The sequence below is a fragment of the Elephas maximus genome, chromosome 9 (assembly GCF_024166365.1).
Source record: "Elephas maximus indicus isolate mEleMax1 chromosome 9, mEleMax1 primary haplotype, whole genome shotgun sequence".
NCBI classification, from domain to species: Eukaryota; Metazoa; Chordata; class Mammalia; order Proboscidea; family Elephantidae; genus Elephas; species Elephas maximus.
This window is the reverse complement of record NC_064827.1, coordinates 78,910,824-78,932,042: the sequence shown is the minus strand read 5'-3', so window position 1 is coordinate 78,932,042 and position 21,219 is coordinate 78,910,824. Positions and strand designations below refer to the sequence as shown.

General features: G+C 47.8%; 1 protein-coding gene across 1 annotated transcript in view; it reads left to right on the top strand.

Annotated features, from left to right (window-relative positions):
* The window catches only part of ENG (endoglin), a 38,655-nt gene extending 17,706 nt beyond the window's left edge, over window positions 1–20,949 (top strand). The window contains exons 3-15 of the mRNA XM_049897119.1: window positions 5,513–5,653; window positions 8,356–8,521; window positions 9,274–9,436; window positions 9,752–9,878; window positions 10,344–10,518; window positions 10,754–10,896; window positions 17,054–17,191; window positions 17,431–17,469; window positions 18,007–18,123; window positions 18,479–18,730; window positions 18,892–18,946; window positions 19,859–19,966; window positions 20,079–20,949. Coding sequence (XP_049753076.1) covers window positions 5,513–5,653; window positions 8,356–8,521; window positions 9,274–9,436; window positions 9,752–9,878; window positions 10,344–10,518; window positions 10,754–10,896; window positions 17,054–17,191; window positions 17,431–17,469; window positions 18,007–18,123; window positions 18,479–18,730; window positions 18,892–18,946; window positions 19,859–19,966; window positions 20,079–20,203 — 1,749 coding nt within the window. The 3' untranslated portion in view covers window positions 20,204–20,949. The remainder of the gene's footprint in view (window positions 1–5,512; window positions 5,654–8,355; window positions 8,522–9,273; window positions 9,437–9,751; window positions 9,879–10,343; window positions 10,519–10,753; window positions 10,897–17,053; window positions 17,192–17,430; window positions 17,470–18,006; window positions 18,124–18,478; window positions 18,731–18,891; window positions 18,947–19,858; window positions 19,967–20,078) is intronic.
* Window positions 20,950–21,219: the final 270 nt, after the last annotated feature.

Genomic DNA, 21,219 nt, shown 5'->3' with positions numbered 1-21,219 from the left:
CTGAGAGATTGTTAATTCGAACCCCCCCAGTGTCTCAGTGGGAGAAAGACCTGGAGATCTGTTCCTATAAAGATTACAGCCTAGAAAACCCTCTGGGGCAGTTCTACTCTGTCACATGCAGTCACTATGAGTCAAAACCCTCTCGACGGCACCTAACAACAGAATGCATAGTATTTTTAAAAATTGATGAAATAGGATATTTCAAAAACCAAAATTTACAGACATATCCTAAAACATTAATAAAAAGGTGAACTTATACACACATAAGTTTTAAACACCTTATCATTCTAGTATAAATTATCATTTAAATTAATTAAAATAATTATTTAAAAAATAACCAAGCTAAGGAGCTCACTAAAATGGAAAAAAAAAATTATCTGTTAAATATTGAGAAATGAAATAATATTATTTGCTTTTTTTTTTTTTAATAAAGAGAGCAAACTTAAAAACAAAGCATGATTATGGTATCATCATTGAGACACGGAAATATTTCTGGGCAGATTTTTCCAGCGGCTGGAAGGCAGTCTCTGGCTCTGTGACATCGGCTGGGGAGACAGTGAGGAGATGATAAGAAGAGAAATCCAAAAATTTTCCACTGGTATCTTCATCCTTAAACATCCCTTTCCTTTTTGGTAACTTTGAAGGAGATTTTTTGGGTGAACTTTTTGTTTCTTTGGAAGAACTGCAAGCTTTTGTTTGAGAGCAGCTGGAATTTGTGTTTCGGTCAAGTGTGTCCTCATGAGCCCTTGGCTGGGGTCCGGTGGCATTTACCTGTCTCAGTCTCAGTGCTCACCTGTTCACATTGACTAGTTCAGAAAGTCTTTGAGTAAACTTTTGGTCTATATTTTTTCTTTCATCATTTTCTAACATGGTGATGTTACCGTAATAGAAAGCGTTGGAATGCATTCTTCCTTTTTTAATTTTGTTGTGTTTTAGGTCAAAGTTTACAGCACAAATTAGTTTTTCATTCAAAAATTTATACACAAATTGTTTGGTGACATTGGTTGCAGTCCCTGGAATGTGTCAGCACCCTCCCCTTTTCCCACTTACCTTGGGTTCTCCATGTCCATTTGTCCAGTTTTCCTGTCCCTTCCTGCCTTCTCATCTTTTCTTTTGGGCAGGTATTGTCCATTTGATCTCATAGACTTGATTGAACTAAGAAGCACGTTCCTCACATGTGTTATTGTTTGTTATATGGGCCTGTCTAATCTTTGGTTGGAAGGTGGACTTTGGGAGTGGCTTCAGTTCTGAGTTAGCAGGATGTCCAGGGGCCATAGTCTCGGGGATTCCTCTAGTCTCTGTCAAACCAGTAAGTCTGGTCTTTTTTTGTGAATTTGAATTTTGTTCTACATCTTTCTCCCACTCTGTCCAGGACCCTCTATTGTGATCCCTATCAGAGTGGTCAAGTGGTGGTAGCTGGGCGCCACCTAGTTCTCCTGGCCTCAGGTTGGTGGAGGCTGCGGTTCATGTGGTCCATTAGTCCTTTAGACTGATATTTTCCTTGTGTCTTTGGTTTTCTTCATTCTCCTTTGTTCCAGATGGGATGGGACCAACAGATGTATCTTAGATGGCTGCTTGCAAGCTTTTAAGACCCCAGATGCTACTCAGCAAATAGGATGTAGAACATTTTCTTTATAAACTATGTTAGGCTAACTGACCTAGATGTCCCCCAAGTCTATGGTCCCCAGCCCCAGCAACTTGGTCACTCAAAGTGTTTGGATGTGTCTAGGAAGCTTCTACAACTTTGCCTTGGTCAAGTTGTGCTACCTTCCTCTATACTGTGTGTTGTCTTTCCCTTCACCAAAGTTAACTTACCTACAACTTAGTTAGCGATTTCCCCTCCTTACCCCTCCCCTCCCTCATAACCTTCAAAGGTTGTTTTTCTCTGTGTGTAAAGTTTTTCTCCAGTTTTTTTAACCGTGGTCTCATGCAACATTTGTCCTTTTGTGATCAACTTTTTTCACTCAGCATAATGCCCTCCAGATTCGTCATTTCTCGGATTCATCATTGTTCTTTATTTTTGTGTAGTATTCTATTGTGTGTATGTACCGTAATGTGTTTATCCATTCATCTGTTGATGGGCACTTAGGTTGTTTCCATCTTTTTGCTATTGTGAGTAATGCTGCAGTGAACATAGGCGTGTATATGTCTATTTGTGTGACGCTCTTATTTCTCTAGGATATATTCCTACGGGTGGGATTGCTGGATCTTATGGTATTTCTAGGTTTACAAGTAGGCACCATATCATTTTCTATAGTGGTTGTACCATTTTACATTTCCACCAGCAGTACATAAGAGTTCCAATCTACCCGCAACCTCTCCAACATTCGTTATTTTCTGTTTTTTTAATTGGTGCCAGTGATGTTGGGGTGAGATGATATCTCACTGTAGTTTTGATTTGCATTTCTCTAATGGCTTTTTTTTTTTTTAATGGCTAGTGATCGTGTGTCTGTTAGCTATTTGAATGCCTTTTTTGGTGAAGTGTCTGTTTATATCCTTTGCCCATTTTTTAATTGGATTATTTTGTCTTTTTGCTGTTGAGGTGTTCATCTCCTTTTTTCTTTTGTGCGGTATATATTTATAACAGTATAACCCGTTGCCATCGAGTTGACCCTGTAGGACAGACTACAACTGCCCCATAGGGCTTCCAAGGAGCAGCTGGTGGATTCAAACTGCCAACCATTTGGTTAGCAGCCAAGCTCTTAACCACTGTGCCACCAGGGCCACTATAACAGTATAGGGAATGTATACATATGTATAAGGTTTGGTAAAACTTACTTATAAAATAATCTGGGAATGTTGTTTTATTTAGTTTATATACTTGCATTTTTTTCAATATTCTTTCATCATGGTTTGTATGTTCAAACAGTCTACCTCATCTTGCTCCAATTTTGTAATACTTAATTATTAAATCTTTCCTTTATATTTTAATATACATTTTTTTAAAAAAGAATGTCTTTGAAGTAGAGCTGTTGCTGTTGTTGTGTGCTGTCGAGTAGATTTTGGCTCCTAGCAACTTTATACGACAGAGTAGAACTGCCCCATAGGATTTCCTAGCCTGTAATCTTTACGGGAGCAGATCACCAGGTCTTTTCTCTTGCAGAGTGGCTGGTGGGTTAGAACCACTGACCTTTTGGTTAGCAGCTGAGAGCTTAACCATTGTGCCACCAGGAGCCCTTTTGAGTAGATCAGTCGTTTTTTTCAATGGAAGCTTTGCCTTGTGAACTGTCATGTTCCTTTTCCTTTTGGGAGTAAGGAGGTATAGAAAAATGTGGCAGGACGGATAGTGGTCAAGAGCAGAGCCCTGCCGGGCTCAAATCCCAGATCCACACTTACTTGCTGTGTAATCATAGGCAAATGACTTCCCTTCTCTATGCCTCGGTTTTCTCACCTGTAAGGTAGTGCAATAATTTTTTTTTTTTTTACCCTGTAGGGTTGTTCTGAGGATCAAATAAACTCTTGTGTAAGGTGCTCAGAACTGTCCCTGGCACATAGTGACTGCTATATAAGTATTAGGTATTATGATGATGATGCTAAAGAATCCCTGGTGTGGTTAAGCGCTGAGCTGCTAACTGAAAGGTTGGTGGTTCAAACTCACCAGCCACTCCTCGGGAGAAAGATGTGGCAGTCTGCTTCCATAAAGATTAAAAAAAAAAACAAAAAACCCATTGCCAATGACTCAATTCTGATTCACAGTGACCCTGTAGGACAGAGTAGAACTGCCCTGTAGGGTTTCCAAGGAGCGGCTGGCGGATTCGAACCGCTGACATTTTGGTTAACAGCTGAGCTCATAACCTCCGTGCCTTGACAGCCTTGGAAACCCTATGGGCCAGTTCTGTTCTATAGAGTCTCTGTGAGTTGGAATCCACTCCACAGCAATGGGTTTGGTTTTCATGATGATGATGATGATGATGAAGAAAGCATTCTAAACACATCCACCATTGTATTAGTCTCCTAGGGCTGCGGTAACAAAATTCCACAAACTGGGGGGCTTGTAAGAACAGAAATTCATTGTCTCAAAGTTCTGGAAGTTAAATGGCCAAATTAACATATGGCCAGGCCATGCTCTCTCCAAGGCTCTAGGGCTAGATCCCTTCCTGTCCCTCCTAGCTTCTGGTAGCCCCAGGTTGTTTCTTGGCTTAAAGCTGCAGCATAACTCCAACTCTGCCTCCACGGTCACATAGCCATCTTCCTCTGTCTGTTTCTATCTCTGTTCTTCTCTTTTATAAGAATTGAATTAGGACCCATCCAACTCCAGTAAGATCTCATGTTGACTGATAACATCTTTAAAGATCCTATTTCCAACCAAGATCACAGGTTTCAGGGGTTAGGACTTCAACATATCTTTTTGAGGGACACAATTCAATCCATAACAACCACTGATCCATTAAAATTTATTTATTTTATTGTACTTTAGATGAAGGTTTACAGAACAAAGTAGTTTCTCATTAAACAGTTAGTACACTTATTTTTTTATGACATTGATTAACAACCCCACGACATGTCAACACTCTCCCCTCTCAACCTTGGGACTTTCCTATCCCCTCCTGCCTTCTAGTCCTTGCCCCTGGGCTGGTGTGCCCTTTTGGTCATGTTTTGTTTTATGGGCCTGTCTAATCTTTGGCTGAGGGGTGAACTTTGAGAGTGACTTCAGTACTGAGATAAAAGGGTGTGGGGGGAGGGGATCACGCTCTCGTGGTTTCTCCAGTCTCTGTCAGGCCAGTGAGTCTGGTCTTTTTTTGTGAGTTAGAATTTTGTACTACAATTTTCTCCAGTTCTGTCTGGGACCCTCTATTGTGATCCCTGTCAGAGCAGTCAGTGGTGGGTAGCCAGGCACCACCTAGCTGTATTGGACTCAGTCTGGTGGAGGCCGTGGAAGATGTGGTTCATTAGTTCTTCAATTAAAATTTTTAATGCAGTGGCTACATTTGAAGACATAAATGATTTCAACTTCACATTCTTATAAAACGTCAAAATAATGGCATTGTGCCAACAAAAATACGGGCATTTTAGTACTTTAAAATAGTAAGGCAAACAGGAATACTGAAAATTGGCAGAGTAATTGTGAATGCCTGGTGTGGCTGGAAAGGAGAATTGTCACCCAGACACAGCCTGAAAGAGGGTGATGGGGGAGGGGTCATTGACTCAACGATGCTGCACAGGGACATGGAAACGGCACAGGGCACACTAAGTCACGTAGGTAGGTGCTCACAGACCCAGTAAGTATACAGCCAGTGCTCAATGGAAATAATAAACCTTGACTGACCACTGGATGAAGTTCAGGCTCACTTCCACTTTCTGTGTCTTTCAATTTGCTGAGGCAAATCACATTCGTTCATTCAGCAAATATTTTCTGTGCTGGGAACTGGGGAGGTGGGCTGGACAAGCTAAGTAGGGAGAGTACCTGTGGGCTGCAGTGGCAGCTGATAGTGAACGAGGTATCACAAGGGATCTGGGTGGCACAGCCTGTGTGACCGTTTCTGTGCATGTCTCTCCCCTGCCCCCAACCTAGGTGCCGTCAGAGCTGCAGCTCACTCTCGAGGCATCTGAGCAAACTGGCATCCGGCCCCGAGAGGTGCTCTTGGTCCTCCACGTAAACAAGTATGTCTACCTGAAGCTGCAGGCCCCAGGAATCCCCCTCCACCTGGCCTATGTGAGTGTTACCTCCAACCCCAGGCTGAGGTGCTGGCTGTCCATCTCTGTGGGTCAGGGTCTTCCACCCCAGGACCTCTGCTTACCCTTTTCACTCTGACATTATTCACTAGGGCCCTGCAGAAAGAACCCAAAGGGCAACAGGACCTGGGGTAAAGAGCCTAGACTGGGAAGTGGGAATCAGGTCATGTGTGATTCTGGCGAACTCCCATCCTCTCTCGCAGCATCAGTTTGTCCTTCTGTCCGGGGGGAGAATTGGACTCGATGACATTCCATAAAATAATCATGTCACTGTCTCGAAAAAAGTCGCAAGGTGTATATTTGAAAATATTTAAGTACAGAGAAAAAGGTCCAGGAAGAAACCTAGCACGGGGTTAACAATACTTACAGCTGGGAAGTGAGACTAGGAAAGATTTCTATTTTGTTGTTTACACTTTACTGAATTTGCAAGATTTGCTCTAATGAACATGGCCTACATTGGAGAAAAATTATTTTTTGAAAACACAAGTTTTTAAAAGTGTTGGGCATATCCACCAGAGAGGAGGTCAGCTGACTGGGACCCCAGAGGCTCAGGGCTGAGGAGGCAAGCGGACTGTTCTGCCTCCTCCAACATGGAAAGCCCTGGGAAGCTGCTCTTCCACCGGGTCCCCCCCTCCACCCTCCATTGGCGCCCGGATGTGAGCAGCTGTTGTTTACAGCAAGAGAAAGTGGGTGGGGGGGAGCAAAGACAAGGGGGAGAGACACAGAAAGAAAGATGGAAAATGAAAGAGGGAGAGGGACAGACAGACATGCAGGGAGTACAACTCAGAAAGACCCATAGAGACAGAGGAGAGGGAGAGAGGAAGACAACACACAAGCAGACCCAGCGCCAGGGCAGGCAAGGAGACCAGCCAAGTGACAGATTAAGAGAAAAGGATGAGGGAAGAATCCAGACTGACGGCAGAGACAGCACAAAGACAGACTGATGGACATGGCTGAGTCAGCAGGGAAGGCCCCCGCGGGGGAGGGCGCGGGCTAAGGCCCAACACAAGGGCCGAGGACCAAGCTGGACTGATCCCATGTAGCTCATCCCCAAGCGCCCAGAAGGGGAAGTCGAGGCCTCAGGGAGGACGCGGTTTTGCCATGGCTCCTCCTCTCTCTTGATCTTCCCTTTTCCCGCCTCTCCCCCCACCCCACCCCACCCCACCCCCTTCCCCCGGCCCTCCCCTTGGCGGCTCGGGCTGGGGATCTGAGTTCCGCATGGCCCTGGATGACGCAGGGAACATGAAACGTGCCGGCCGGCCGGAAGGTAGCAGCAGCCGCCGGCCTGCCTCCTCCGCCCCTTCCTCCCCGAAGCAAGAACGCTTGGGGGGGCGGGGGGGGGTTATGGGGGGTGGGTGACGTCGGAGCCGCGCACTGTGGGCCCAGCACCGGGTGACTGACTCCTGTTATATCCCTATTTTACAGAGGATGACCTTGAGACAGAGAGGGGTGAAGGGCTTCTCTCAGGGTACCCCCCCCAGGCTCCAGCTCTGAATCACTGCCCAGCCTTTCCCACCATGGGGGCTGGGTTTCTTTCCTCCCTCCCCCAGATGCTTGTCACTTTTTACCCTTGTTAAATTCGTGGGGAGAAAGCAGGGTGCTCCATTCTAGGTCTACCGTTCTATGGTGTCTCTGCCGTCAGTCTATGGCGTCTTGCATACTGTCACTGTCTGGCATTCCTTAATACCTAGCCAAAAGCCCTTAAGCTGTTGCTGCATCAGCTCAATGTCCCTGGCTTTGGAGATGGAACACAAAGGAACCAGGTCCTGAGTCTGTGGCCTCAAGAGCTTCCTCTGAATCCTCCAGCCTCTCCCAATCACCTCCTCCAGGAAGCCTTCCCTTTTACCTTCCCCTAGCCCACAAGGGTTTCACCTGACAAACGGCAGTGGGGGGCAGTCGGGTGCTGGAGCTCCCCAGATTCCCCATCCTTGCCCATCTAGGGGAACCTGTCTTGCTCCTTTGTTTCTTATTAAATGATACCCTCTGTTTTCTATTGTTTTAAATGATTCGATGCATGTCTGACATTTATCCATGTCATTCATTCATTCATCCATTTCTTCTTCCCTTTCCTTCCTCTCTTCCTTCCCATGTGCAGAGAGCATCCCATTGCTAGGTCCAGAGCCCAGCACAAACTTGGACAAATATTTCTCAGTGCCTATTATATGTCAGAGCTCTGGTAGCTCAGTGGTTAAGAGCTCAGCTGCTAACCAAAAAGTTGGCAGTTCGAATCCACCAGTCGCTCCTTGGAAACCCTATGGCGCAGTTCTAATCTGTCCTGTATGATGGCAACATGAGTTTTTTACTATGTGTACAAAGCAGACGTTATCCCTCACAGACCCTCAGAGTGTAGGAGGAGATAGCCGTTAGCCATGTGATGTCTTTAAATGTGTCTTGAATGAGTGTGACTATGAGGGTGGGTGGGTGAAGTTTGGACAGATGGATATGTGTCCATCCACATCCCCAGGAAGGTGTGGAAGGGACATGGGTTAGCCCTTGCCCTGGGGATGGTGGCACCTGGGAGCTCTGAGCTGACTGCAAGTCTACCAGCCTCAATATCCTCAGCCCTGGCCTCCTGTTCTCACCTGGGCCAGCTGCCTCCCCAAATCACCTCCTGATCTCCCACTTGGGACAGGAGACACTCAGGCCTGGGAGCAGCATCTGAGCCTCCACGTGTCTCCCCAGAACCGCAACCTGGTCACCCACCAAGGGTACCTGGGAGTCAACACTATAGAGCTGCCAGCCTTCACCGTCAAGAGTGAGCTCCACGACTGGGCAGCTACGAAGGGCTCTATCGCCTCTATCGCTGAGCTGGACAACCCTGGCAGCATCCTCCTCCGTCTGGGCCAAGGTCAGCTTCCCAGCAGCCACTGTGGGTTCTGGAGGAATCTGAGCTCCTCTCTGGCCATCCCTCAGATTTGGACATGAAGGCTCCAAGAGGGGGCATGATTTGCCTCAGGTCACACAGCAAGCCAGTGCTTTGTTGGGACAGTAATTATTCCTTCACCACGTATTAGGTTGAACCCTGGGAAACTGCTACTATTTGACAGTCTTTTGACCTACAAAAGCAGCTCTTTCCTGTTATTTATTGAGCACTTAATATGCGCTAGGCACTTGGAGACACTGCAGGGACAGACCCAGGCCCTGCCGTCCTGGAGTTGACACCGTGTTGGGTAGGTGACAATAAACATGTACACCAAAAAACCCAAAACCAAACCCATGGCCTTCGAGTGGATGCTGACTCATAGCAACCCTATAACATGTACACAGATAAATAAATTCTATAATTTCAGGTCAAAAGCTATAAGAAAGATAAAAATGGGATGAGGTGCTGGCGGTTGGGAGGCTGCAGCCCTAACATGTGCCATGTGCTTTTATCCCTTACATTAGCCCTATGTTGACAGATGAGAAAACAGGCTCGGGGATTTTCCCGGGGTCATACTTCCCTGCAGGGGAGTTTGAACCTAAGTCCTTCGATGCTTGCCCCTCCCCCCCGCTTGTGGCTCCATCCTGCCCCGCCCAACCAACCCCATCTGGGGTGGGGCACTGTGTTAGGCGCCAAGATACTCTAGGAGGGAACTGAGGTGACGCTTGTCTCCGCAGCGCCGAAGCCACTGTCCTGCCTGCCCGAGGCCCGCCTAGACATGGGCAGCACGCTCGAGTGGCAGCCACGTACCCCGACATCGGTGTTGGGCTGCCGCTTGGAAGGCGTCGCCGGCCACAAGGAAGCGCACATCTTGAGGGTCCTGCCCGGCCTTACTGTCAGGTAAGGGTGCCCGCCCTTCCACCCTTGCCAGGCCCCGTCCCTATTCACACCCCGCCGTTTATTAACCGCGCCCCCGGCTTGATCTCGGCCCTGCCCCCAGTCTGGTAAGAGCGCAGTCGCCCTCACCTGTCTCTAGGCCCGATCCCCTTGTGGGCCCTTCCTGTAGTCAGACCTCGCTCCGCCCAAGCTCCGCCCCGGCCTGCTAACCATCGCAGGTTAGAGCGCAGCTGCGTCCGCGGCCTGGCAAGTCCTCATCTGGCCCGGCCCCATCCCTCATTGGTGCCCGCGCTGACGCGGCTGTCTGTCTGACCGCAGGCCCCGGACAGTGACGGTGAAGGTGGAGCTGAACTGCACATCGGGGGACCCCGACGCCATCCTCATCCTTCAGGGCCCACCTGAAGTATCCTGGCTCATCGACACCACCCGCAACATGCAGATCTGGGTGAGTCTTGTCCCAGACAGCTAGGCGCAGGCCCCACCAAGGCTCCCCGAGGGAGAAAGCCCCCTACCTCCACCTTTGAGGCCTCGCCATCACGCCAGGTCCCTGCACCAGCATGCTAGCCCTGAGCCTTTCCACACGATGATCCTTTTGCCCTGAATGCTCTTCCTCCATCCACCATCAAATCTTCCTTCACACCTTTGCCTAGACATCACCTCCTCCTGGAAACCCTCCCTGGTCGGAAGGTCAGGGAAGATTCCCTGAAGGAGGTGACCCCCCCCACCCCGCCCCCCACCCCACACACAGCAGAGTCCAAGGACAAACAGGAGCCAGTAGGTGAGGGGAAGGGTGCCCCAGGCAGAGAAAAGGGCTAGAGCAAAGGAGAGAGCAGGGCTGAGCTCTGGCATAACCCTGGGTACCCCCCTGACTCCATACGGCTCCGTGCTCTGCCTCTCTCCCTGCCATTAGACTACTGGTGAATACTCCTTCAAGATCTTCCCTGCGAAGAACTTCCCTGGCTTTATGCTCCCAAATACTCCCCAAGGCCTACTAGGAGAGGCCCGGAAGCTCAACGCCAGCATCGTGGCATCTTTTGTGGAGCTCCCTCTGGCCAGTGCCGTCTCACTTCGGTCCCCCAACTGCGGTGAGCACCCAACCCCTCCTCCTCTTGATATCCCCTTGGATCAGTTGCCACACACTGGTGAAGCATCACCATACCACTGTGTGACCTTGGGCAAGTACATCAGCCTTTTTGAGCCTCATTTCCCACCTCTGCAAAATGGGGACGATGAGAGTAGCTAACTCTAGGCGGGCTTAGTACCCAGTGCACAGTACACACTCAGTGACTGTTCGCCTGGTCTGCCTCTGCTTTCCCACAGGTGGCGGGCTGCAGACCTCACCAGCACCAGTCCAGACCACCCTTCCCAAGGACAGCTGCAACCAAGAGCTGCTCATGGCCTTGTTCCAGCCCACATGCTCCAATGACGTCATGACTCTGGTACTCAAGAAAGAACTTGTCTCGGTAAGGGAATCCCTACCACCACCTGAAGAAGGGCCAGCGCTTCTAGCTGACATAGGCAACTGGCCTAAGAATCTTGAGGTCCCAGACCTGGCGCAGGGACAAGTCACGTCCCCTCTGCAAGCTTTAGTTTTCCCATTTGTAAAATGGAGCTGATGATAGTACCTACCACATGGAATAGAATTAAATGAAATCCACACAGTCACGTGTGGCTCACAGTAAGTGCTCAGTAAATGATTCCAATAAAAAAATGATTCCAATACTACCTACTAAATAAGGGTTATTATTATTATTTTTTTAACGTTTTGAAATTTTTTATTTCTTATTTAATTTTTCACAAAATTTACATTTGTTGTTGACGTTGTTGTCTGCTGTCCAGTTGATTCTGACCCATAGCTACACTATAGGACAGAGTAGAACTGCCCCCAAAGGATTTCCTAGAGTGTAAGTCCTTATAGGAGCAGATCTCCAGGTCTTTTCTTCCATGGAGCTGCTGGTGGGTTCGAACACAAAACCTTTCAGTTAGCAGCCGAGGACTTAACCACAGCACCACCAGTGTTAACAATACCATATGTTGCATCTTTTACAAATCAAAGCAACCTTGGTTCTCCTATGAGTCTCTGTTGTTCACTGCCAAATAACCAAACCCATAAGGGTTATTATTAATCCTAACTGCTGGCTGAGCTGAGTGGTAACTTAACAGAGTATTTATATGATATGATTTTTTCCTGACTGAAGACTAAATATATTTATTACAAAAATAACAGGTCTCTGGGTGGCACAAACGGTTGGTGCTTAGCTGGTAACCAAAAGGTTGGTGGTTCAAACTCACCCAGCGGCAACAAGGAAGAAGTCTGGCAATCTGCGTCCATAAAGATTACAGCCAAGAAACTCTATGGAGCAGATCAACTCTGTTAGACACATGGAGCTGCCATGAGTCAAAATCGACTTGATGGCATAAGACAACAGCAACAACAATAAAAATAACACATGCTTTGGAAAAATGTATAGAAATTAAAGAAGAAGAAAATCTTAATCTGCCCACTCAAAGACAACAGCTACCAGTATTTTGGTGTGTTTCCTTTTGGAATGTCTTCTCTGTGTATTTCTTACATGGGTGTAATCATAACAGATCTAGTCATTTGTTTCCTGCTATATTCACTTAACATATTTTTAGAACTTTGCCGTATTTACTTAATATCACGTTTGATAAGCACATATTATTCTATCATCTTGACATGCCATAATTACCTCCTCAACAACATAAACACTGACTATACACATGAACTTCACCAAATGGAAAACACAGGCATCAAAACAACTACATCTGTGGCAAGAGATGATGGAAAAGCTCAGTATCATCAGCCGAACAAGGCCGGGGGCCGACCGTGCAACAGACCATCAGTTGCTCATATGCGAGTTCAAGCTGAAGCTGAAGAAAATTAAAACAAGTGCACAAAAGCCAAAATACGACCTTGAGTATATCCCAACTGAATTTGGAGACCATCTCAAGAATAACTTTGACGCATTGAACACCAGTGAGTGAAGACCAGACGAGTTGTAGGAAAACATCAAGAACATTGTATATGAAGAAAGCAAAAGCTCATTAAAAAGACAAGAAAGAAAGAAAAGACCAAAATGGATGTCAGAAGAGACTCTGAAACTTGCTGTTGAACGTAGAGTAGCTAATGTGAATGGAAGTTATTATGAAGTAAAAGAGCTGAACAAAAGATTTCAAAGGGCAGCTTGAGAAAACAGAGTAAAATATTATAATGAGATGTGCAAAGACCTGGAGATAGAAAACCAAAAGGGAAGAACACGCTTGGCATTTCTCAAGCTGAGAGAACTGAAGAAAAAAATTCAAGTCTCGAGTTGCAATTTTGAACGATTCTGTGGACACTGGGGTTTTTTTTATGGGCAAAATGGAGCCCTAGTGGCACAGTGGTTAAGAGCTTGACTGCTAACCAAAAGATCAACAGTTTATCCACCAGATGCTCCTTGGAAACCCTATGGGGCAGTTCTACTGTGTCCTACAGGGTTGCTACGAGTCGGAATCAACTCCACAGCAACAGGTTTGGTTTTCTTTTTAATGGGCAAAATATTGAATGACACAGTAAGTATCAAAAGAAGATGGAAAGAATACACAGAGTCACTGTACCAAAAAGAATTGGTCGATGTTCAACCATTGCAGGAGGTAGCATATGATCAAGAACAAATGGTACTGAAAGAAGTCCAGGCTGCACCGAAGGTACTGTAATAAAAACAAGGCTCCAGGAATTGAAGGAATGCCAATTGTTTCAACAACAGATGCGTCACAAACAGATGCGGTGCTGCAGGTGCTCACTTGTCTATGTCAAGAAGCCTGGAAGACGGCTACCTGGCCAGCCAACTGGAAGAGATCTGTATTTGTGCCCATTCCAAAGAAAGGTGATCCAACAGAATACAGAAGTTATTGAACAATGTCATTAATATCACACACAAGTAAAATTTTGCTGAAGATAATTCAAAAGCAGTTGCAGCAGTACATCGACAGGGAACTGCCAGAAATTCATGCCAGATTCAGAAGAGGACATAGAATGAGGGACCTCATTGCTAATGTCATGGATCTTGGCTGAAAGCAGAGAATACCAGAAAAAGGTTTACCTGTGTTTTATTGACTATGAAAAGGCATTCGACTGTGTGAATCATAACAAATTATGGATAACATTGCAAAGAATGGGAATTCCAGAACACTTAATCGTACCCATGAGGAGCCTGGACATAGATCAAGAGGCAGTTGTTTGAACAGAGCAAGGGGATACTGCATGGTTTAATATCAAGAAAGGTGTGCATCATGGTTGCATCCTTTCACCATACTTATTCAGTCTGTAAGCTGGGCAACTAATACAGGAAGCTGGACTGTATGAAGAAAAAAGTGGCATCAGGACAGGTGGAAGACTCATTAACAACCTGCGCTATTCAGACAACACAACCTTGCTTCCTGAAAGCGAAGAGGACTTGAAGCACTCACTGATGAAGATCAAAGACCACATACAGCCTTCAGTATGGATTACACCTCAACATAAAGAAAACAGAAATCCTCACAACTGGACGAATGAGCATCATCATAAACGGAAGAAGGATTGAAGTCAAGGATTTCATTTTACTTGGATCTACAATCAATGCCCATGGAAGCAGCAGTCAAGAAATCAAATGATGTACTGCATTGGACAAATCTGCTACAAATGACCTCATTAAAGTGTTAAAAAGCAGAGATGTCATTTTGAGCAGTAAGGTGCACCTGACCTAAGACATGATATTTTCAGTCTCCTCACATGGATGTGAAAAAAAAAAAAAAAAAGTTTTTTTTTTTTTTTACATGCATGTAAAAAAGCTGGACTATGTATGAGGAAGACCAAAGAAGAATTGATGCCTTTGAATTATGGTGTTGGCAAAGAATATTGAATATACCATGGACTACCAGAAGAACAAACAAATCTGTCTTGGAAGTACAGCCAGGATGCTTCTTAGAAGTGAGGATGGCAAAACTTCGTCCCACATACTTTGGACATTTATCAGGAGGGACTGGTCCCTGGAGAAGGGCATCATGCTTGAAAAAGTAGAGGGTCGGCAAAAAAGTGGAAGACCTTTACACATGCCTTGACACAGTGGCTGCAATAATGGGGTCAAACATAATGATTGTGAGGATGGTGCAGGGCCAGGCAATGTTTCGTTCTGTTGTACATAGGGTCACCTTGAGTTGGAACCAACTGGACAGCACCTGACAATACCAACAAATTAACTCCTCCTCACTTGTTATACATTTAGGTCGTTTCCAATTTTGTAATATTATAAATATGCAGAAAATGTCCTTATGCATGAAACTTTTTTATTTAGAATTATTTTCTTGGGGTAGATTTCCACATTAGTGAGATTGTTGAGTCAGAATGAGTGAAATTCTGGAAATTTTGGTACATACTGCCAACCTGCTTTCCAAAAGATGATTTAAATTTTCTCTGCTGATTTATGAGCAGTTCTTGATCATATCTCTCTCTCTCCAGGTTATTACTAAAAAAAAAACCCTTACCAACGTGAGAGGTGGAGAAGAGTGTTTAATTCTTGTTTTAATTCATAATTCTTTGATTAGTAATAGGGTGGGCATGGCTCCATATGACTGATAATATAACCCAAGCCTCTTTATCATTGGGGCTTGGTTTTTTTTCTTGATAATCTTTATAAGTGTTTTACATTAAAAAAAAATTTTTTTTTGGTCCTTTGTCCATTATTCTTATTGAAACCATTTCTTGCAGTCTGTTATAGTTCTTTAAATTCTGGTTACAGTGGTTTTTAGCCTTTGGGATGTTTTAAAACATCGGGCCATCCTAGCTATTCATCTTTCTCTTTGTGATTTCTTCTGGCCTTTCTGAGGTGGAAAATCTCTCTTCAGGGCCCTCGATAAATTGTCCATGTTCTCTCAGGGATTTTTAGAGTGAGATTTAACTCTGGTTAAGTCTACATGAAAGTTTTTGGGGTACACGGCAGGGGAGGCTCCACCGGTCTTCCCCTCATTCCAGGCGCAGCAGATGTCGAGATGGAGGAGCAGACATTGCTTCTGCCCAGCCCCAGGTCTCCTTGTTTCTCCATCTTGACAGCCTTTCCAGAGCTCCCTACTTACTGCCCAAATGCTTAAAAACTGCTTTCTTACTGGAAATAGAAGTTCTCTTAGACGAGTTAGCTGGTCAGTCCTTGGAGTGTTCAGAAGTAGGCAAGAGAGAAAAATGACATCTTGGCCAGGGTGAGGGGAAATGGAACCTTCATACATTGCTGATGGAAGTTTAGGTCCTGATACAGCCCATTGGAGGACAATCGGACCACAGCCAATATACTTTATGATTAAGATTTACCTGGTAAATGTTGCTTTATGACCCAGTAATGCCACCACCCTGCTGCCTGTTGCAAAAGGATGATCCCTGTCACATCATTTGTAAGAGAAAAATTGGAAACCTAAATGTCCACCAGTAGGGACCTGGATAAATAAATTACAATCCATTAATCTTTGCAGTGCTCTGTGGCAGTTTAAAAAAAAACAAAGGTGGTAGATCTATCAATACAGACACAGAAAGGTGTGTATGATTTATTGTTGGGTTAGAAAACTAATGTGCACAATGAAGGACCGCATGATGACATTTAAATACAACAGGATACAAGTCTACACATTTTCTCTAAGTACACGTGTCTGTATAGAAGAAAACACAAAGAAAAAGATCTGAACAGATTCACCCCAAATGTGGAGTACACTGCCTTCTCATAGACTTATAAAATGTGGTCAGTGGGCAAATTTAAATTCCAGGCCCGTGCACCACTGGAGACTTCACTTAACTTAAAAAACTTAGAGGCATTTTATTTGGTGGGCTGATATCGGCTAACATGGGCCCAGGCCGCTGGGGGGCAGTAGCAGTCAGGGGTAGCATTCTGGAGGCGTGGACAAGAGTTAGCTGGATGGGCTCAAGTGTGACCTCCAGCAGCTCCTCAGCTGTAAGACTCTGAGATTCTTTGATGCTAAGACTGACTAAGAAATTCTAAAGACAGGGGTTGGCAAACTATGGCCTGCTGCCTGTTTTGGTAAGTAAAGTTTTATTAGAACACGGCCATACCTATTCATTTATATATTGTCTGTGGCTGCTTTCATGCTATGATGGCGGGGTTGAGTAGTTACAACAGAGACCATATGGCCCACAAAACCCAAAATATTTACTATCCGGCCCTTTATTGGAAAAGTTTGCTAACTGCAGGTCTAAGAGTCTGATTTTGAGATTGTATTATGCTGTGGGGTCTGCATGCCCTGGGGCTGTGAGCGATGATTCTATGTGGAACTTAAATGAATGCTTTTAATTTTAATAGTTATGTACTTATTTTAATATACATAAGAAAAAAAACAGTAAGTAGCAAATCAAATTCATAATGTCACCAATAATATTGCTTAGGACAAGACTTAAGTAAAAAAGTCAAGTTCAAGAAAAGTATTAAATCTTAAATGGTGTAAGATGACGAGATCTAACCAATGGAGGAATGGCTATGATTTGGGAACCCTGGGTTATGGTCAGTCCTTGGTGCTGGAGTGTGACAAATGGGCTTCCGGTATCTCCTGACAGTCCCTTCTCCCCCTCCCTTCCTGGCCCAGGCTCTGCAGTGCACCATCACGGAACTGACCTTCTGGGACCCCAGCTGTCGGGCTGAAGATAGTGCTGACGAGTTTGTTCTGCGCAGTACCTACTCCAACTGTGGCATGAAAGTGACAGAAAATGTGATCAGCAATGAGGTAAGAGCTCGAGCAGGACCAGTATCAAGGGAGCTTGGTTGGTACCTCCCTCTGGATGCCTCCTTGATCCTCCAGGCTGCTGGGTGTTTTGGAGAGCAGGGCATAGACCTAGTAGGAAAACAAGATAAGCTTAGCCATTGGTTGGCTCAGTCTCCCCATCTGTAAAATGGGTGCATTGGGTGGGATACCCTCTGGGGTCCCTGCCGGCTCTGACCACTTCCTTGGCTCTGTCCTTGCAGGTGGTCATCAATGTCCTATCCAGCACATCACCACAGCGGGTAAGATGGAATAGTCACTGTGCTAACGCACTGGTCCAGGATCTGCTGATGGGGGCTGGGGCCCCTTCCTGGTGTGGGAGGGAGCAGACCTCAGGAAACTCATGGCCTGATCTTGATAAGCCAATCATTCTCTGGCATACCTCAGTTTCTCCTTTGGTACAGTGGGAGCAATGCTGTTTAACATGCCATTCTTAGCCTCAAGTCAGGGGGTTCTAGGACATGCTGGTTGTGTGGTCTTAGGCTAATCACTTAAGCTTTCAGAACCCAAATGTCATTAACTGTAAACAATGGTCTAAGGAAGGTCCCCACCCCATGGGGGTACTTATGAACAGTCAAAGACATGGAGCCTGAAAAGCACTTCATACAGGCCTGGCACAGAGTGAATTCCTGGTAAATATTAGTTCAAAAAAAAGAGAAAGATGAAGACGAGGGCCAGGCAACTGCCCTGGACCATGATGCCTGCTACCCACCCCCAGCCCCTTCCCTTCCGTTGGTGCCTTCCAGACTTACCAAGTGCCCCTCCCGTCCCCCCCGCAGAAAGAGGTGCATTGCATCAAGATGGAAAGCCTCTCCTTCCAGCTGGGCCTCTACCTCAGCCCACACTTCCTCCAGGCCTCCAACACCATCGAGCTGGGGCAGCAGGGCTTTGTGCAGGTACTGGGTTGCCCGGTCACCACCTCACATCCAGCAACTCCTGGAATTTCCAATGTGCCTTTCTTTCCACCATTAGTGCAAAGAAGATGAAAATTGAACTTCCCCAGAGGAAGGAGGGAGCTAGCATGGGTGCATGGGGGCGGGGACAGGCAGAAAAGGCAGAGCTCATAGACAGGGAAAGGAAGTGATAGTGACAGGAGTGCCTCCTTATTTGCTCTGCACATGCCCCTGCCTTTCCTTCCACCTTTAGGCCTCAGGGGCAGGAACTTGACATTCTAGCTTATTTCGTGAGAGTAGCTGGGGTGGAAGGTTAAGAGTAATTGACTGTGCCTCCTGTCCTTACCCACCTGTGCAGGTGAGCATGTCCCCGCTGGTCTCTGAGCTTGTGGTCCAGCTAGAGAGCTGCCACCTGGACTTAGGACCTGAGGCAGACACCGTAGAACTCATCCAGAACCAGGAAGCCAAGGGTAGCTGTGTCAGCCTACTGTCCCCAAGCCCTGATGGTGACTTGCGCTTCAGCTTCCTCCTCCGTGGGTACATGGTGCCCACACCCAAGGCTGGCACCCTCAGCTGCACCATAGGCCTGCGTCCCACGACCTTGTCCCAGGTGAGTGAGGCCTGGGTCCAAGGCTCCCAGCTAAAGTGTTGGAAATGTGATTCAAACTCAAGGCTCCAAGGTGGGCTGTGGCAAGCCAGGGCCCAGAGCCACTGAGACAGGAACCTGCTGCCCAAAGGCTGTGCCACATGCCACTTTCTCTTCCTCCCCAGGAAGTCCAGAGGGTTGTCTCCATGCGCCTCAACATCATCAGCCCTAGCCTCACTGGTGAGCTCCCTCTGGGTTTCTCTTGGCTTTGCTTGAGTGGGTGTGCAATGGATAGCCCAAGGAATGGGGCCCCAAGGGGTAGGGCCCGAGGCATACAGCAGGGAGGACCCAGAGAGAGCAGCCTTGGGAGGAGGAATGGGGTGAAGGCTTCCCAGAGCTCTAACAGCCTAAACTAGGATCCACAGCTGCATCTTATAGACAGAGACTCTGCTCATGACCAGCCTTGGGACCAGATCCCAGGCTTCTGGCTCCCTGTCCAGGTTCTGATTCCCAGGATTGGGGGGGGTGGTCCTGGAGTCAGGTGTCTTCGGTGGGACAGAAGGCTCCTTGGAGTAGTGTCTGGGAGCATGCTGGGCAGAGTGCCACCCCCAGTATAGAGGATGTGCCTTCAGCCCAGTGCCCTCCAACCTGTTTGTTCAGCTCCCCCTGGGCCAAGGTCCCCACCAGGCAGGAAGAGTCCCTGACACTGGGGCCCAGGATAGAGCCCCAACCCCAGGCCAGGACCTACAGAGCAAGGCTAAGAACCCCTCTGCACAGCTGGGACAGATCGAAGGTCACGGAGTAGGCCAGGACAGGCATTAGTCTCCCAGGCCCCACTGTCTTTGCCCATATTATGCCATCCATTCTCTCTGAAAAAGCTTCTCCGTCAGCCTTGGGAGGCAGAGGCATGGGCCAAAAGGCCTGGCTGGGCCCTCTGGGTCTATGGTCATAGCAACTGTAGCTTAGTGCTGGGTATGGGGGTGATGAGCTCATTTGCTAGAGGAAGAGACTGGGGTTCAGAGAAGTCAGGGTGAGTGGCTGAGCTGTGACTGGCACCAAAGCCCCTGTTCCTGACCAGCACAACAGGATGTGGGGCCAGGGGTGGGCCCAGGGAGGTGGCGGCAGCACTGACCACAGCTGGCCCTTCCTTAGTTGCAGACAAAGGCCTCGTCCTGCCCGCCGTGCTGGGCATCACCTTTGGTGCCTTCCTCATTGGGGCTCTGCTCACTGCCGCGCTCTGGTACATCTACTCCCACACTCGTGAGTATCCCAGACCCCCACATGAGCGCTCAGGGCCCCTCCACCCTGGGGGAGCCCAGTGAAGCCTCTGGGGGAGTGGGGCCCTGACCTCCGCCCCTGCCCCCGTCACCAGGTCCCCACGGCAAGCGGGAGCCCGTGGTGGCGGTGGCTGCCCCGGCCTCCTCAGAGAGCAGCAGCACCAACCACAGCATCGGGAGCACCCAGAGCACCCCGTGCTCCACCAGCAGCATGGCATAGCACCCAGCCTGAACCCCTGGGGGCCACTGACAGCCCTCGCCCAGCAGGAGAGACTGAGCAGCCACCAGCTGGGAACCATTGGCCACGGACTCATCCTGGGACCCCAGCCCCTCCGCTCAACCAAGGATGGACCACACCCTCTGCACCCGCTCCTCCCGCCTCCCTCAGTTGACTGCTGCCAGCGGGGGCACCGGCTTGGAACACCTTGGGGTCACCCCACCCCACCTCACAGAACCTTCAAACCCAGTGGGTCTGGGGTACGGCTGCCCAGGACCAGAGAGACCACAGCCCTGTATGTCCACGTTTTTGTAGAAACCTGAGTCCCTGTCATTTTAACCCAGATCCACCACTCACTGAAGTGGGCTGAGTGGCAGATGAGAACTTGAACCAGACTCAGTCCGGCCCACCCAGGCCCTGACGGCACCTCCTCTGTGGGAACGGGAGAGGGTCCAGACCAGAGCCACGTGGATCTGATTCCAGCAGCCTCTACACCTGTACCGGCACAGCTCGGTGGGGGAAAAAGAAGCCTAGGGGTCCCCAGCCTGGGAGGCCAGAGGGCAGCAGTGGGGAAGGCCTTAGCTTCTCCCTGCAACTGTCACAAAGAGACCCCCTCCCCCACCTCAGGTGGGCAGCAGATGTGGAGTGGCCAATCTGCCTGCCTGGGACCCACCCCTGTATACTCACCACCAATAAATCAGACCATGAAACAAGCACTGGGCTGGGCTGGGCAAAGTGGGGGGCATCCGAGATAGAGTGTGTATGTGTGAGGGTACAGGAGGGGCCAGGGACACAGAATGGGGCTGCTCTTGTCCTCAGCCCCCACTGGGCCAGCCTGGTGGCCACGGGGTATCCTTGGGCGACACAGCAGCAGGAAGCCAGGCTATGGTAGGTTTGGAGGATACCCACTTCCTCCCTGCTACTCACTCACTCGGAAGCAAATCTCTGGAACCAGGGCTGATGAGAAAACAAAAATCAGGAGGCCCTGCTGACATTCCGCCTCTGGAGTTCTGGGGACA